Here is an 18,905-nt window from a genome sequence, read left to right on the forward strand (position 1 = left end):
GCCTATGCAGCACAGTAACGTCACAGAGAGAGGCGGAGAATATGAATGTTTTGATAATGTCAGGCTCAGGGGCGGGGGATATGATTTAGTGCTGCAAAAGCAGGTCTGCAGGGCGATGGGGGAAATGATAGGATTATCACAAAATGGCAGCTCCCTGGTGCCTGTTTTCGTGTGCGTTTAATGGACGAAAACTCGGGTAAGGTCTATAGGAAATTTTTATAAAATCGAGCGACTTTGGCTTAAAAACACATGGCCGACCCGTAGGGGAAATAAAAATTTTTGACCAAACCATTCCTTTAAGCTCTTTTTTTATAGAACAACTATGCATATAATATCACCCAACTTGTGTTGGTACTCATTTATCAACCTCCGAAGGATGGAAGGCTTTTTGAGAAAACATTTTTGGGGAATAAAAAGATTTATTTTTGTTAATTTTTTTTTTCCAAACCGGCCTTAGGCGTGGCCACAAACCGGCCCCCAGTACCCAGGGCCGATTTCGGCCCGGCCCTGGGGCCAATGCGACCCTGGTCATAGGTTGAGGAGGAGATTGGTGTTGAGGTGAGTTTTTGGGGTGTTGGTTTTAGCGGTAGTGCCGGGGACATGACTCTTTGGAGGAGGGGTGGGGGAAGCACAATGGGGTACTAGCGCGGTAAAGGAGGGGGGTGGTGCTGTTTGCACGAACGGGCTACCTCGGGGGTACAAAGAGGGGCAAGAGATATTGAAGGAGGGGCGTGGCCCCGGGCAGAAGATGGGAGAAAGCGGGAATGAAGGTTGAAAAGCATTTAAGGGGAGGGGATGGAGCAGGCGATAGGAAGGGAGGAATTCCAAATGGTTTATTTATTTAATTGTGGGGGAATTGAAATTGTTTATTTATTTAATTGTTTGACAAGTTGGTAAAATTGATATGTTAGTCTGTACAGAGAGGGAGACAGGATAGTGGGTTTTGTGAGCTGTGGCCTGTCAAATTAAAGCGACCTTTTCAATTAAAAGCGACTGGGTATTTTTGTGCAGTAAACCCAAACACCTGTTTTTCTCCTTGGCCATCTTATGAACTCTCCTAAATAAGAGCTATTTGTAGAACAGAAATGCAAGCCATATTTACACCGAGACACACCAAAAGCTCTTAAAGCACCGAACGGTGTGAAAATGTTCCAGTAATGAGGGCGTGTTTTCCGCCGTGCTCACTCTTGTAGCTAATCACCATCATTACCTGAGTTGGGTTACATTCGCAAATGAATGGGGGCGTCTTCTCCACGTCTATAAAAAGGCAGACGTCTATGAGCGTCCTTACCGGCGTGCTCCGATCATGTGCGTCTTTGAGCCTGAAAGGAAATAATTCCTGCGAAATAGTACTACCTGTTGACCTCCGGAACCAGCACGTTTTTTACCGGTCTGCTCATCGTCAACCCGTACACCCTAGTGAGCCAAGTGTCTTCAGCAACTCTCATGGAACTCTTCAAACTACCCCATGCCGCCCCGACTAAAGAAAGTCATGGTAAGAAGAAGTGGAGTATTGGGTTACCAGCATGCGCGAGAGAACTAGGCAGTGCTGTTTGTTTTCTCGTTTGGATTCTGGGATATGTAGTCCTCTAATTCCAATGGCTTTTTTGATGTATGGCCACGGGAAAGCTGAAGGCTGTGAGTTAAGGGAGATACTTCAGTCGGCCCCCCTGAAAGGAGGGCCTTTCTTTTTGTAAGCTGATTCTATCTTGCAAATTGCAATTCACCTCACGTTGATATTTCACGGAGGTTTCAACTGTTTTCGCAGGAAAATTTGGGTGTATTCCCGGGGTAACTTCTTTTTAAAAAAAAGTTTTTATTGGCTATGTGGGTACTCGGGGTGTAGATTGTTCTGTAATGTGTGGGGGCTGGGTGAGAGCTGATTTGACTCTTCCGAACAAGCAGCAGGGCGTACCCAACTAAAGTACATTGCTACATTTGTATATACAATTACATTGAATAACTATATCCTACCATTGCGGTTCCTTCCTATCGTCCCATTATATTTTTCTACACTTGCAGGATGCCTTTGCCCTAATGCTTGAACCAGTTTGGGGTTCTTGGAACTTTCAAACATTTTGAGATCATACCTGGGGAAAACGTTAAGGATTCAAAGCAGGCAATGAGCTTGCTGAGGGAGGCAGGTTGTAGTTTCCCTCTCTGGGCCCTGTGTTCGTTTTATTTCAAACTTGCGTAAGGTATAAATAGATAAACAATACGTTGTCTAGTGAGAGCAGGCCCTCACTGGAAAACAAAGACCGTTTTCGCTTTCCAGCGCACGCATCCCCTCGTACTTGCACTGACTGTTGATGACGAATTCGTTTTCTCCCTATTTCCGTTTGGTGCCATGCTACGAAAGAGAACATTTCTATCAATTCTCTTTCGAGCAACGATGCCCATTGTTGCTAGAAGTCGATTTTTTCTTTCTGACTAGTATCATCGTACAGTGCAAAAAGGGATCTGATCATGCTAGGCTTTCTGCGGTCTACGCAGATCCCTAGTCGTCCTGCTGCCTTTTTATGCCCCGTGGCCCCATTAAAAAAAAAATCATTGAAAAATATGGTATAATATCTGTCACCCAATGCGGTGAAACTGCCGTGGACTGATGGGCAGGTCCCCAGAAAAGTAAGGCTAGGGAGGGGTGATATCAGGAGTTTAGGACAGTCAACGAGTGACTTAAACCTATTCATGGGCCACGACATTTTTAATGGGTTGAACTATATTCCGTCACTTATGGGGTTGTTTCTAACACCCCGAGCCATAATCTCACCCTTTCATGATCCTACATAGAAATCCAATTATTTTTCACCGCGCACTGTAGTGTTTACTTTGCTAAGGGTTTACTACAAGTACTACTAAATTTACTTGTAAATACTTGTATGTGGCGTGTGCAATAGCTAGTGAACTTGCATGAGCGAGTTAAGGCAACGCAGCCTTTTTGTATGTACTATAATTGGTCAGTTTTCCTTTATATAGAGCAACACCCTAGCCTAAATTTGTCACTTCGCTTCAACCTTAAACCCTCCCCAACTTCTCATTTGGCACTTTGCTTCCACCCAGCTATGTGCAAGAAGGCATACAGGGATTGCTTGAGCAGGGATTGAGCTAATGTTAAGTTGGAAGGGGGGGGGGCTGACAGAGATGGATATTGCACAGCCCAAGTTTTCAATGCTAAAATCCATAGAGAAGGTTCTGCCATGCTGTACGGGTGGATGAGACGACCGCATGCATAGGAAGTGGGGAGTGAGCACCTGTGCAGGGAGGCTTCAACAGGGTGCTCGCTCAATGGTTTGCCCAAAAGGATCTGAACAAGAGTGTTCTGTGTTAGGAGGTGGACCACCCAGTGCGCCATATCCCACGGCCTTATCAGGAAGTCTGTGCATGAGAGCATAGGGAAACACAGGTTGCCATGGAAATTGAGCCTCTACCATGTACTAAGTTGGCAAATTGGCTCCCCCTGGATGTTTTCTTCGTCTGTTACTTTTTTTTTTATTGAATGAGAAGCAAGGTGTGATAACTTACCTGCTGCAGATTGTTTGCCCTTTTCTTGCATGATATACATGGTGTGCGATCCACGCTAAGAGCATGCGTAAAGGGTGAGTGAAATGGTCAGGGTGAATCCCAGATGGCAGTTGGAATTTGAAAGGGCACATTCTTGCTGTTTTTGTCCATGTCCGCGTAAATCTGTCATTGTTCAGGTTTCCCTGTAAAGGACAGTTGACCCTGTTTAGTCATTTAACTCGTAGGTGGCGCATTTCCAAAAATTACCTTGGTATACAATTTGAAATGCGTCAATAGCAAGTACAGAAGGACAATAAGGGTAGATGTTCTGAGTAATCCTTTAGACACTTCATTATATCAAAATTAAAGTATCTCCAATTGTATACCCAGGTCATTTTTGAAATGCGTCACCTAGGAGGTAAACATAATTGCCTTCTGGTCTCTAGTTGTGAGAAGTAGTCCGTAGTTGGAACGTATGTTGAAGTCCAGTCGCAGAAAAGGGGCAGAAGCCTGGGCAACTCCATAGTTGGGAGAGCAGAGCAAGAGCCTTTTTTTGTTTACCTCTTGCTGCAGCAACCCGCCCAAAGGATGCAGAATTCTCTTCCTCGCTCATACAAAGTTCCACTCATGCGCTGTACATATCCAGGTGCATGCCATGACGTAATAAAGCCATTTCCATGAGTCTGAATTGTCCCGATGAATCTCTATTGGACAGAGTTGCCATGCGGTTGTTTACATGTTTCTTTGCTTTGCTTCCGGCAGTGACGGATCCAGAAGGGCTGGCCCTTGCAGCATTGAACGACCAGAGCTACTACACTCAAGAGCTGACCTGCTCCGTCTGCCTGGATCTCTTCCAAATGCCAGTGCTCCTGCACTGTGGGCACTGCTTCTGCCGTGCCTGCATTGATAGTTCCTGCGACGGCAAGGTGCGCAGCTTGTGTCCCATCTGCAGGACGGAGTTCAATCGTGGAAGGTATACTGCCATTATGGCACTGGCCAACCTGGTAGAACGAGTGAAGGGGGACAGCCCGCGGAGAAGCCAAGCGGGGAACCCCAAGGAGCAGTGCAAGGACCACCAAGAGAAGCTGAAACTCTTTTGTAAGAATGATGGGGTGCTAGCCTGTTTAGTGTGCCGCGACGCTCTTGCACACGCCAATCACAGCTTCCTGCCTGTCCAAGATGCTGTCACTATGTACAAGGTAACTGTCTGGTGGATGCAGATATGTCTTTTTTTTTGTTTTTTTTGGGCAATCTAGGGAACAGTTTGCAATTAAGAGTGGTTGTCTTTTGGTCACTCGTTGAATTTTTGCAATGCTTAAAGTCTGACTTGTTCCAATAGCATATAAACTTCAGGCAAAAGGTGTTGCCCTTCAAATGTCTATTGCTTACATGTCTAATTGTGTTGGAGCTTAATTGTGCATGAAATGGAAGATTACACCTCAATGACTGTTGGGTGGTCACAGATGGGCTCATACACAGCAACGCTCATGGACAGATTCCAAGGGATTTTATTGTTTTTTTAGTAGAGGGGCTTGCTAAGGGCCGCCTTAAGTCTAGGTGCTGCATTTCCTCCCTAACCCAGGCGTTCCCCCCCCCTATCTACCAGGACGGTTTAGGAAAGTGTGATGGACTGATGGCACATTATGTAAGACTGCTTCGGGCAACAATCTATCCCTGCTGCTCTAAATCTCCATTGTGGTGATGTGGTTTTGTGCACCTAAGACACCCATGCCCCATTTTAAACGGATCCTTCCATGGCCTAAGGTTTTCCCTAGATCACTTGCACTCCCTTTCTCCCTGCTAAGCCACCCACACTCCTCGCTCTCCTGATACTACTTTGATCTAGCTCCCTCTCCCGCATCTGCGCCGCTACAGCATAATCACCTTCTTCCTGGTCTCTTGGGCTTCTGCCTCAGCTGGTTCTCTGGGCCAACTGCTGTCTTTACTTTCCTTAGGGGAGGTCTTAAACCCTGCCCATTCTCCATAAGCAGGTCTGCCAGTCTCCGCAATATTGGCTCACAGCAGTCAATGCCCCAGCTCGGGTGAGGGCTTCTCAGCTGGTAATTGACGCACTTGAAGTGCTTCAAGGCAGGAAAGGAACGGGGAATACAAACATTCTTAGGCCTTGAAATTTTCCGAATGATCTTGCAAAAATAACTAGCAAACTTGGCATGACGGACTCCAAACCAGTGCGGTTTAAGACCAGGAAGAAGCAGAGGGATAGGAACATACAATCATTAAGCTACCGTACTGCGCCAACCATGTTTCAATAATGCATGTGCGTGACTGATGAGGCGAAAGGGAGGACATAAAGAAATATAAGCTACTGTACTAAGCCTGGCAGACCAGGTCCAGTGCATAGTAGGTAGCGTAAGTGCCAGACATGGAATGATTGGGGGAAGGGAACAAGTGTGCTTAGTCCAAGGTTGTGGGTTAAGTGCCGCAAGGTTACCATTCTAAAGGCATGAGTAAGGAAGTGCATAGTTTGTTTGTTTGATAAAGCGCACCAAACCCTTAGGTAGCTGGGTGCAGACATTACAAGTATACTTGGAGCTTAGTTACAAGGTGGGTACGTACATACAGGAAATGGACAAAATTACTGCCACATATTTTACAGGGTACTGGTGCTCACATATGGTGTATTCAATCGGGTTGTACAATGTAATAAGTGTTTTGCTTCGAGGTAATCCTGTTTTTTTTAAATTTCATATATTATACTTTAAGAAATGTGAAACTCAACACGAATACTTGCATTAATACTCTTAAATTTAGCCTTTTCTATTTCGTTACTTAATAGAAACTTTCTCTAAAATTATACTGGTTTACTCTGATAAGCCAATCTCTTTTCGGATTTACTACTTAGTTTGCTCAATGTACTTTCAGGTGCCATTTACTGTACTTTCAGGTACCATTTACTGGGAACGACTCTAACAAAGTTTGAAGTTGGTCTAAGAATCACATCATTGCTATCAGCAGTGATTTACATTCAGTGATATGTAATTGTCTCCACCAGTCTTCTAGATTGTCTGGTATCGGTTCATCTCTCTCATTTAAACCGTTCTCGCGTTGATCTTTCAGTTCTTAACATTTAGGAACAAGATGTTTCAAATTTTCTTATGTTGTGCAGAATCTAAACCTTGTCTTTCCTGGTAAGATTTGACGTCTATTTCTCAGTGTTACTTTGGTTTCAAAGCCGTTTAGTCAAAGTATAGTCGTTTTAAGCGTTTACAGGGTGCAATGATCAAATATTTTTGCAGCATAGCGTGTTTTTTAACTTCTGGAGGAGAGTTTTGCATAGATTTCTGGTTTTGTTCTTCTCACAAATCGCAATCCAATCAAGATCTAGCAACTTTCTTTTTACTGCGTCTGGGTTGTACCTTCATCTGACCCCAGCTGGTTCAAGATATCGTTACATTGTTGCTTCTACTCGACAAGCGCTGATTTCCTTATTGTATTGTTTGATAGGATTTTCAATGGTGGTAAGTTTGCTTCTATTTAGGTTTTCCTGAATAATGCTAATTCCATTTTATTCTCACATTTAGGGAGGAAGTCCCCATTTCATACAGAACACAGGCAGTCGGCGTGCTCTGTGGAATCTGCAGTACTTTTTTCCAAAAGAACCCTTCACACCTTGACCAGATCATTGTGTCACATCCGAACATGTTCTCCACTCCATATATTAGAATCAGAGTTACTTTACTTTCATAGAATCTTTTTACTGGCAAGCATGAAAATTTACCATTTTCTTTTGTATTACACCCTGAGTTGTTAGTTGTTTACACACGCTTAGCAGTTTTCTTCTCATGGGCTCGTCACATATGCTAGAATTAATGGTTGTTCCTAGATATCTTGTTTGAAAGACTTTGTTCAGTTTCTTTGTCCCAAGAGCCCAACTTGGTCTTTGATTGCTTTTCATCCTTCCCCTTTTGTTTTCTAGGACTAGGATTTAATCTCTAAACCCAGATCTTCTGTAAGGTTTTCAATGCTGACAACTTGCTTTGTAGGCCGATGGACGTACAATCCAAGATAACCATGCCATCCGCATATAGAATGATGTGCCTGCCCTCCATTTATCAGAGGTGGGAACGATACCACTTTTGTCAGGGCTGCTCCTACTTCCATTATATAGAAGTTAAAGAGCGTTGCTCCGAGGGGGCACCCCTGCTTCACACTCCTCTCCATTCTTATAGGGCTTGTCAGGTTTCCATCGCTGTCCAGGCAGACTCTAATGTAAGTATCGGAGTATAATTCTTTGATGGCTTGAATTAGACTCCCATTACACTGTCGCCCTTTAAGTTTGGACCACAGCGTTTCTTTATCTACGCCATCAAAAGTGTTTGCCTTGTCGATAAACGCCAAATATACCTTTTTGCCCTGTTCTGATGGCATCGATTTTCAACAAGTTCAAAATGCAGAGATTAACACTGCAACCAACACCTTTGATGAAGCCAGATTGTCGATCGTCATAGATCTTCTGCTTTCTAATCCATGTTGTAAATTGCGTAAGTAGCAGGCTTGCAAACACTTTTCCCGACAACGTTGAGTAAGGCTATGGGCCGATAATTTGCAGCAACATTACAAATTCTTTTCTTGTAGATTGGTACAATAATCCCTGATTTCCAGGACGATGGAATCCGTCTTTCAGTAATTAGTTGGAACAAAGTGTTGCAAAATTCGGTCCACTCTTCAATGTTATCTTTTAGATCGGCGTTGGATAAACCATCAGTTCCTGCTTCCCTCGAGGAACTACTTTTTTGATGATGGACCGAATATCATCTTGATCGAACTTTATTTCCCAGGGACTTGTTATAGGGGCATTCTGGAAGCTTGACTTTTTCACCTTTTTTAACTGGATTTGTGTAGTGGTTTTCCCACTCTTTTTCAGGTACCATCTTAGCTAGCATTGCTGTTTCTTGGTTCGTCGACTCGTTTATTATTGTCCAGAATCCTCTAGTTCTTTTGGTTCAGCGCTGTTGGCATTATTTCAGCACCTCGCTGTTCCATTCTCACTCTACGTTCTTTACACCAGTTGTTACATTGATTTTTCACTTTCTTTATCATGGTCTTACATTTCTTTTTTTTGACACAATTCTTTGTGTTAGCTTCCTTGTCTCTTTTTTTTTTTTTCTTTTTTTTTTCAGGTCCCCTCAGGATCGTAATGGTGCCTTTTGATAATTTAGGTTTATTTTTGTCATTCTTGATAATTAGGTTTTTTTGTCCTTGTTTTTAGTCTTTTAGATTTCTAATAGTTGTTGGTATTCAATCGGGTCTGTTTGCCCATTACTCCTGCGGTTTTAGTAAATTAGTTACTGCTATATCCTCGTTCCTTGGACGTGGCCTGTTCCAGCAAGAGTTGGTACTTCCATTGTTCACGTTTAGGTGGTTTCGTCCTGTGCCAGTCTATTGATACAATGTTATGATCACTTTGGTTAGACTCACTAACCTTCAGAGACTCTATTTCCTTCGATAGCGCTTCAGAGACAAATATATAATATCGAGTTTTGGGGACCTCTTAGCCAGGTCGGCTTTGCAGGGATATCTCCCTTCAGCATGATTAGACTTCTATTTGACATTTCCTCTAGCCAGCTTTCACTTTTACATCTCTTTATGATTCATCAGTGTTTTGGAATAATCGTTTTCATAGTCTCCTATTGAAGTCACCACATATTAGAGCTTTCGGGTCTCCTATGAGGAAATCAATGGCATCAAGGAGATCCTCTTCAAATTTTTGGGTTTTTTTGGTGTTACATTTCAAAATACACCTAGTAAGTAGAATGGTCGAGTCACCATTGTGTTTCAACTGGTTCAATGAAAACTGTCTGAAGGAACGGGGATATACACTCTGTTGACTTAATTCTTAAACCACATTTTCTCTTAAGGATTAGTTGCCCTGACATTGGGCGCCCTTTAATTTTTTTGATAGCCGGATTTAATATGGTTTCATAACACTCAATACATAGCATTTTTGAGAGCCAGGTTTCTTGCATACATATCACATTGGCGTTTACTAGGATCTCTGGCATCAAACTCAGGAGATGGGAATGGCCTCTCGTGTTCCAAGTGGCCATCACCAGATTTGACTTTTGAACACAGCATTAGCTTTGCTTTGGCGCAATTAAAGATTTTGCTATCCAAGCCCAGTTGTTACACTCAACCGGGATGCATTCCTTTTCTTCGCTTACTGGTGTCTGCGTTACACACAAGGTGTTCTCTACTGTTATTTTATCCTACTTTAATCTTGTTTCTTGATCTGAGGGAGGTGTTTTGTCATTCACATCTGAAGTCAGCTTTACGCTAGCCTTGATTTCTGCTTTGGCTTTGCTGGAGATGTAACCAACTTGGATTCCCTCACCTTTTTTTTGTGGTGGTTTTGTAGTCTTTACATTTTCATGCTTATCCTCCAGCAATGCATTATTTGGCTCATAGATTTGATAACCTGCATTTAACAGTTGTCGTTCACACATTAGCACGACTTTTGTCGATGTGTAGCAGCACAAAATTTTGTTTTGTGTCGGGTATAATTTCCACTCTATCGATTTGCAAGCTCTTTATGGATTTCAGAACAGGAATTGTCCAAAATAGTTGTAGTATGATAGATCTGTTCAGAGGAGCATCACTTTTCCTATTCTCAATTCTTTCAAAAAGGATTCTAAACGGTTGAGTTGTTGTTTTAGCTTTCTGAGTCGAACAATGAGTTAGCCGTCTGTCCACCTATATTTGCTAATTTCGTAATAGTGTCATCTGTCACGTTCGCTGTAACCAACTCGTCTTACAATGCTTAGTCATTCATGGTGCTTTGTTCAGATTCTTCTACTGTGTTTTATTAGATGGGCTAAGTCTTTTTTTCGTTTTCTGGAGGCTCGGCTCTAGTTTCTCTTCCATTGTAAGGAATGTTTCGGATTCTCTGCCCTTGATTTTTTTTTTACCTCTTTTGAGATAGGTTTCCTTGGTGTTACGGGCCATGTGAACACCCTTTTCCCTTTCAGACCTTCCCCCGTTTCTCGCCTTCTCGCAGAGACTTCTGTGGATGTTGTTCAACATCCTGATCGCAGTGACTGATATTAACATAAGTTATCTGATTTGCATTTATTGCATTCTCATCCTGTCACGTCTTCACCAGGTGTACTATAAATTGACAAATCTAATAACTCCTTAATTTCGTATTCATCTGTGATTATCACCGGGCCGGCGTTAGGTTTTGCTTTTCTCACTTGATTGGTCAATTATCACCTGCTCTGCTATCCCCTTTCTTTATATTGCTTTGTTCAGTGGCATTCACTGATGTTTAAAGCTTTAATATTTCTGAAGAAGTTTGCAGTGCTTCGAGGGTTTTTATCCTTTTGTGTTTGCTGATTCTTTTTTGTTTACTGCTGATTTGTAGCCCCCAGCTGTGATTTGGGTTTTTCAAAAATATCAAACCACTCCTTCATTTAATTCTTTTTGCAGCAGCATCAGAATTGCTTTCAGTGGAGGCATTTAGCGGTTGATTGCTGTTTTTTCTTTAGAGGTCAAAGGGGTGTCCAATGGCACCTCAGTTGCAATCTGCGTCTTTAAATTATCAGACTTGCTTGTGCAAGCCTGATTGCATTCTCTTTTATTGGATTGTTCAAGACCTCAGATGATCGTTAGATCTTTTCCATAGCAACAGCTTACATGGATTTGTCTTGAATGTTGCTCTCAAGTCATCGGGCAGTTTATGACTTCTCACACTTATTGGATTTGTCGGTGGATCTATCACGATCACTGTTTCCTCAAGAGGGTGGTTTTTACTACAGGGTCGTTTCTGATCATTTCCGCACGTACCATCATGGTCTTTTTGCAACAATGGGAGTGCCTGTTTCGTGACTTACGCCAGGAGTCTCTTGTCTTCAAAGCTATTTTTTATAGATTCATTCAAGGCTACTAGTGAGATGTCATTACCTCTCCTCATCATTGCAACAGCCTACCTCCAATTTTACAATCTTGGAGTTGAGTAGAGCGATCAATGTTTGGTCTCTATAATTCTCTTAGGTTCTCGTATATTTTCATCAATGGAGCCAACGCTATCGTTGCAGCCGACATCAAAATTGGACTTAATTTTGCAATTATCTTGTCCAGGAGAGCTGCTGTATCCTTTTGGCTCTCTTGCATTTTGAATACGTGCTCTGTTTTTTCTTATTGAATCGGCGCTTACCACTGAGGTCGAACCGATTAAGCATTCACTAGTTTTTTAGGTGTTGGGAAATCATCTGCATCATCTCGTTCAGCCACACCTTCGTTCTTTCCTCCTTTGAACGTTTGGGGTAGCCTCTGACTTCCACATCTGGGCTCACTGCACACCTATTATTGAGGCCAGGATCTCTTCGGTCCTGGCTCATTACATCACGAATACCCCATCCATATTTTGCATCCGCTCAGGCTGGGGCATTGAGCTTCCACTAGCACACGATCGAAATGGCCTCCTAGAGTTTATTTTGTTGAGCTCCAATCATCTGGTCCGCAATCCCTAGGGAATCTCTACGGCGAGGCGGTTGCATTACATTGAATCCACCAATCTCCAAGTGGCGGATTGGTCCCACGTCAGCTCTACTGTCTTCTCCTTGGGTCTGGCACTCACATTTCCTGGGGTCAATGTTTGACTAGTATTTTCCACCACCCTCCTGGAGGATTTGTTCTCCATCTCAGTACTCATGGTCGCTAGGTCTTTTTCTTCTCACTTCTGGCTTGTGCATTTCAGCAACATTTAGCCAGGCTAGTAGTTTTAATGTAAACCCTAGTCTACTCGGCTCTTCTGGCTTCTTCAATTGAGCAACAGGGTTTGTTCTTCTTATCGCACCATTTGAGCGCAAATTCTATGCTATTGATTGAGCGGCTGTCAACTTGATTCCCTCCTGCTCCGCCTCAGTGGAGTTGAGCCAGCTCCTTGAGGGGTTTATAGGGTTTGTTACGTTTAGTTTCTCTGGTTCAAGGTTCTCTACTCCATATCCAATTCCAGGTCCTTTTTTCCGTTGATTGCTCTGGTGGGGGTCATAAGATTCCCCTGTTTTCATCTAGAATTCTCACACTTTTGGATTGGATATGCTTATTTCTTGCATTGTTTTCACTTTCAATTCGGTAATGACAGATGGCAGGAAGCTTACTGTTGGGGCACAGTATATCAATGCGGAACATGAAACTTTGCTACGGATACTAGCCCTCCCAGTACGCTTAACTGTTAGCTCCTCACTACATCATCCCAGTGCACTGCTCGCGCTTCCATTATAGACGGCCCTTTGTTTTCACGCCCCACATCATCCTCGTCCTCCACTTCGTCCACCCCGTCCTCACACTCGCTCTCGCCTTCATCGGTCGTCCCGGCGGAGTTCGCAAGGAACCATTCCAATTCCGCCCTTTGTTCGATTTTTGCCAGGAATCGGCAGTCGTTCCACTAAGAGGCAAGGTGAGAGACTGGGTGGGTGACGGGGTGAGTGACGGGAGGAGTTTCTTGTGTAGCTTGTGCAGTTTCGTTTTGGGTTTTTCCTTCGGGGTCTTGCTCACTTAAGGTGTGTAGTGTTGCATTCTGTCCACGTTTTTACACACGTGCCAGTCATTGCTAGCGAGCTCAGTAGCGTATAGCGTGTATTGGGTAATGGGATTACCTCAGCTGACCTTCGTACAAGACTCTCTCCCCACGGGATCCCGGGGATGCAGTCAGGGGATACAATCAATCGGGCAGACTGCGCAGCAGACCAAGGCACACCAAAGCGCTGCTCATCAAATGACAGCTAACGGTCAGAGCCACTCACCCCACGGACCCCAGGAAATACACTCCTGCACACTCCGCTACGCGTAGCCAAGGGGTTTTTGATAAATGGCTCCTCTGTAACAACGGTAGACTGTAGTGCCAGGAACAGGAAAAGACCTGTATTTGCAGGTAAGCCACTGTTGCGTGATTTTAAGTAGGAATGGGACGGTGGTGATAGGTCTGTAGTTGGTTGGAAGGGTCTAGGGTTTGTTTTTAAGCAGTGGGAGCACCCAGGATTGTTTAGGCACAAGGTTTGACTTGAAGGAAGCATTGAGCTTTGAGATAAAGGGGCTAGGTCTCTGGCTGAGTCCTTTATAATTTGGGCTGGGCAGTTGTTGCCTTTACAGTTGAGGGTTTTAGCGAGAGTGACTTTTTCTGTCATAGAAATGGAAATGTTCTTAAAGCTAAAGAGTGGGGTGGTGTGGTTTTGTGGGGGGGGGTTGCTGCTCAGGTGGGAGCTGTGCGGCTTTCTTTTTAGCTATTTTAGTTGGAGAGGTAATTTTGTTTGCTAGAGCGTTTTGTGTATCGGCACACCATGGCTTGCCCTTCGGAGTGTTATCAGCCTGTGGTATTGGTGATTCCATTTCCCGAAGAATAGAGAATAGTTACTTGGTGTCCGATTTTGCCTTAGTTATTCTGTCATTGAATATGTTCTTCATGCAAGTCGCTTTTGTATAATTTGGAGAGGTTAGTTGAGTTAGCTTTGTTCTCATCGGTGGGCGAGTGGCGCCAGATTGATTTAAGCTTTCTTTTTTGGAGTCTTAGGTCTCTGAGTTGGGGCGTGAACCAGGCATTAAGGTGAGATTTCTGTTTTTCCTTTGCAGTTTTTGATAGGTGCAATAGTGTCCAATGCCTTGGTCATGGTGCTGTTGAAGACCTCCACTAGTAGTGTGGGGTCTGTATTACTAGCTAAGTTATTAGCAGGGAGAAGATGAGGGAGCAATTTTTTCCTTTTTTTTTTTACTTCATTACTATCGCAGCCATTACTATCGTTTTAGGGCAGATGAGGTCAATGGTAGCAGTTAAGGTGGTCAGTCCAAGATTGCGGGATGATGTTAGTAATAGTATTGCAGTTCAGGTCGGCAATCCAATCTAGGGTCCTTCCTGTAATGTGAGTGGGGGTGTTGACTTTTTGAGTCAGCCCATGATCCTTCAGTAGTGCAGTGACTGAGAGGGCATGTTTGTCATCAGTGTCATTAAAGCCGAGATTGAAATCTCCCAACAGTAAGGTTTGTCCATGGTCTTTAGTATTATTGGCTAGGAGACGGGTAAGGACGTCCTCGAAGTTCCTAGTGGTCCTGGCAGTCTGTAAACCTAGTGGATGGTGAGAGTATGGTTATTCGAGAGGTTGAGTTTAACTGTATCTCACAGGATTGGAACGATGGAGGAGCCAGTCTGATTGGTACATTGGTTTTAGAACTAATAGCCAGTCCAGTGGTGGGTGGAGTGCAGAGGACTGCGGGCAGGGGAGCCAGAGACCTTTGTGGCTCTGGAGGTGCAGCAGGCGACCAGTCGGAAACCGAGTTGTTAGGGAGTGAGGGAGGGCAGTAGGTAGGGGAGGGGGGATAGGAGAGGAGGAAGAGAAAAGGTCACATAAGGTGATCGGGCTCAAGATGGAGAGGCAGGGAGGCTAAGTGCCTGCAGGGGAAAGTGATCTATACCCCAATCTGTTTTGAGAATCTGCTCACTCAGTTGGCTGAGCAGAGGGCTCTAGGAGTGTTTAGAGTTCCGGCCCCAGAAAGCCTTCAATACTATGCAGAGGATCTGGAACTGATCCTTGCGGCCATGGGGAGAAAGTGGAGGGATTTCAGTGCTGGAGGGATGGTGCCTGGCCTTGAGGCCAAAGATGTCTTGCTGTTCTGTTTGAGTTGTAGAGGTCTGAGTTGATGTAGGAAGGTTGAGAAAGATACTGTTGCAATAGTCCAGTCTAGGAAGAACCAGTGCGCTGGAGACGGTAAGCCTATGGGGGTAGGTGAGAGGTTGGACTACCTCTGAGGTGCAGCTGGTAGTGGGATTATTTTTTAGAGATGGCCGATATGTGAGAGGAGGAGAGTGGAATCGAAGATGACCCCTAGATTCTTTTTTCCTCACTATTGGGTTAGGGTGCAGGGCCCAGGGATTCCAGCCATAGTGACAATGGGAAGGGGTGATTGAGGCAGGGATCGTTCACAGCACACTAGGACTGAATGGCAGACAGTCTTGGAAGAGTGAGGTGGCCGAGGGTAGCCTGAAAGAGTGGTGTCATCTGCATAACACTGAAAGTTGGAGGTGAAGGCAGAGATCATACGGGCCAGAGGGGCCATGTAGACATTAAAGAACCAGGGGACAGGCTAGATGCCTGGAGGAGGGGGGGGCACTACAAGTAGTTATCGCTGAGGGAAAATACCCCAGTTCCACCTGGGAAAGCTGGTAAGAGAGGAGGCAAGCCCTGCCAAGGCCTGATCTGTGATCCACAGGGTGTCACAGACCAGATAACAAGATGTTGTGGTTACTTTGTCAAATGCAGAGGAGAGGTCGAAGAATGAGGACAGGGAGAGTTGGAGTCATTTGAGAGCAGGTTTTCACAGGTCTTCAGAAGAGCAGTTTCTGTACCTCTGGATGCTTTGAAGCTAGACTGATGGTCATTGAGACAACCAACACCTTCGTGGAAGGTAAGCTGAGAGATGGCTTATTTCTCAAGGAGTTGTCCCAGGAAGGGAGTGATGGCGGTCGGTAGTTTGCCAGAATGGAAGGGTCAGCAAACCTTTTTTGAGCAGAAGGTGCACAAGAGTGCTTGAGGGAAGTGGGGAAGACTCCAGTGGCAAAGGAGAGGTTGGGTCTGCCAGAGCTGAGGCAAAGGTGTCCATGTTTCCTTGATGGTTTTGGAGGGGCAGGGGCAACCAGAATACCATCTAAAGAGGTCACTGAGGCCCCCACACAGGAGTCCACTGTTCTGAGCGAGTCCACTGTTCTTTGCCAGTCCCAATGGACTTTCTGCATGCTTTTTTTGAGCGAGTCCCATGGGCTTCCTGCACGCTTGCTTGTGCTGGCTGCTATCGGTTAGCAGGTTTGGCTGAAGCAATTGGGTGTTTGTGCTGATAAGCTGAGGTGGATTGCATAGCAGCTTTCTACATTCAGGCTGTATGGGGTTTGCTGACTCTTGCTCACTCTACCCTTTCTTGCTGGCTGTCTGTTGGTGGCCCTGTTGTCAAGGCTGCCGACATTGGAGAGCCTATGAGACTCACTGTGCAGGCATGGGGTGAAAGCAAACTGCCATGGGGAGAAGGGATTTAGAGTGGGCCTTTTCCCACACCCTGTCTCTTTGGCAGCACAGGCTCTGGCATGAACCCGGCTAGGCTTCCCAGGCCGATAGGGGGCGTGTGGGAGTCTACCTGACAGACTGATATCTGGCCTTGTCGCAGTTGGAAGCAGTCTTATACTATTATCACTAGGTATAGTAAGACCATGAAGTACATCGTAATACATACAGAATACTAAACCAAGCAATTGGGCGTGCATTCAATTGGTGATTCTAGAATTTCCCCTTGCCTCCCCAATGAACCACCAAGCCCATGTCTCTCGCTCCTTTATAGCACCCCCTGATTTTTCATAATTTACCCAGGGACCTTTTCCCCAGTCTCACATTAGTGACGACATAATAGAGTAAGCTAATTCCAAGGGGTTTGTTTTCTACTGGGCATATGGGCTAATTTTAATCCCACTGTTTTTACATAGTTTGCCTCATATCTATCCCCAGAAGATAATTTGCCAATCCCCAGTCTCAAAAGTCAATCCACAAAAAGTACACTCCCTTCTATGGGGAATCGAGTACAGTTTGAAATGTCCTCACAAAGTTATAGAACAGCCACATACCGCTCCAAGCCAATGTATGGTTTTATTAAGTGCACCCTTGGAGTCTACACATTTAGGGGACAGTTTAGGCACTTGATGCACACCCGCCATGCAATCCTTTTTCATTTCATGCCCTGCCTGCCCAAAATCTGATCCGCTTGCTCCATTAGGGACACTGTTAAAGTTGGGGTTAGGATGTGGACAACCAACACTGACTCCCATTTCAAGTGGATACCACTATGTGCAATGGCTGCCATCAGGTGATTGCGGCTACATTGTTCAATGGTTTTAAAATTGGAGCTGGGGAACCCAAGTCAAAGGCCAGACACCCTTTGAATTCCTGAGCAAAAATATTAACTGGGCTCTCCCTCGTCGCTGATGTAGCCGCTGACCAGCCAGAATGGCGCATTTCAAGTTGACATGGTTTGGATGAACTGGCTGCTCCACTACATGCGCCGTCCCTTGATCAACCTCCTGCCTCACTGCTGACACCCCTACAGCGTCCCCTCAATCAAGTAAATCAATGAGGGCTGAAAACATTCTCTTTAGGTCCGCTATCTCGAATAAAACTAGGTTGCATCTACAGCCACTGCCCGTGGGGCTCATTTTAGCAAGGGGATCAAAGTTGTGCAAAATCAGTGTGTAAAGGTGTTAATGGCTGCTGTAACTATTGCTTCCCCAAAAATGTCCCGACTTTACTTCATTTGGACCTACAAACCTGGCCTATAGCTTACCAGATTGCCCTAAAACCTGCCTTGTATTGACTTAATTTATGGTCTACCCCTTGCCTTTAACCGTACAAGGATGTACTTAGCAATTTTCTTAATTGGAGCAACTAAATGTGGGTGGGTGCGGCATGTGATGACAAATGTTAAAGGTTTGAATGCTGGCTCTTCTGCCACACTTCCCCTGGAATGTTGCTCTGTCCTCATAAACTGCATTGAAAGTAAAGGCCAAATCTCTTTCTAGGGCTAAATTGGAGTCCTTGGCTTATCTTCTGAAGAAGGGACTGGAATTCTTGCGTATTGACATGCTGCGGAATTCAAAAACATCCTTGAGATCCGCCCCGTACAAGCGCTCTGTGCGCTTCAGACTAGGATTTTTACCTACAGTTACTCGATCCTGGTCTGCTCACTTACATGGCGTTTGTGATGCAGCTGATGAATCTCTCCTGCATTTTACATTCATTTATTTTGTCATTGAGACGCATGTATCTGAGACGTTCAAGTACACGTGAAGCAATGGCGCTTTTCTTCTCGTTCCTTGAATTGGAAGGTTCTCTTCTTGATAGCAATGTCCATTGTGCTTAGATTTTAAGAAATAGTATTGTGTAGTGTCTGAATAAACATATGGAGCTCCACGAGGGACTGTGAGCATGCTCTCCCTTGTGCGGAGGCATGATTTCCTAGGAAATCTGACCGTTTAATGCCTTATCCAATCTGCTTTGTCACCATTTGCCTGTGGTATTGTATATCATACCTGGGTATGCCTAATCACCTTCTGAATGGATTTGCTTATGTTTTTTGTTTGCTAATTGTCTAATCCCCATAAAGTAATGGGCCGCTGTCGCTTGAGAAATAGCTGGGCTCAATGCTCATGACCAGCCCCTCATTAGTATCCATGACTGGCCAGTTGGGGGAGCAACTGCCATTAGCAGCCCACTGATGGGCTTCTACCTTCAATGTATGTCTGGCCCATGGGCATGATGGGACTGAAGCCCGGGGAATATGCCATTAGTGTATCGACGGGTTGAAAGTTCGGATGGTGGAACCTTAATGCAGTTACCCCCACAGCATTTTTCCTCCACAGC

The 18,905-nt window shown here is 44.7% G+C and overlaps 1 protein-coding gene across 1 annotated transcript in view; it reads left to right on the forward strand.

The window, feature by feature from the left end:
* The first annotated feature begins 1,289 nt into the window (after nt 1-1,289).
* Nucleotides 1,290-18,905, forward strand: part of LOC138580905 (zinc-binding protein A33-like) — a 138,819-nt gene continuing 121,203 nt past the window's right edge. Inside the window, exons 1-2 of the mRNA XM_069651823.1 lie at nt 1,290-1,495; nt 4,264-4,700. Coding sequence (XP_069507924.1) covers nt 1,447-1,495; nt 4,264-4,700 — 486 coding nt within the window. The 5' untranslated portion in view covers nt 1,290-1,446. The remainder of the gene's footprint in view (nt 1,496-4,263; nt 4,701-18,905) is intronic.

This window comes from Ambystoma mexicanum, chromosome 3p, assembly GCF_040938575.1.
Source record: "Ambystoma mexicanum isolate Mex_15411 chromosome 3p, UKY_AmexF1_1, whole genome shotgun sequence".
Classification (NCBI taxonomy): domain Eukaryota; kingdom Metazoa; phylum Chordata; class Amphibia; order Caudata; family Ambystomatidae; genus Ambystoma; species Ambystoma mexicanum.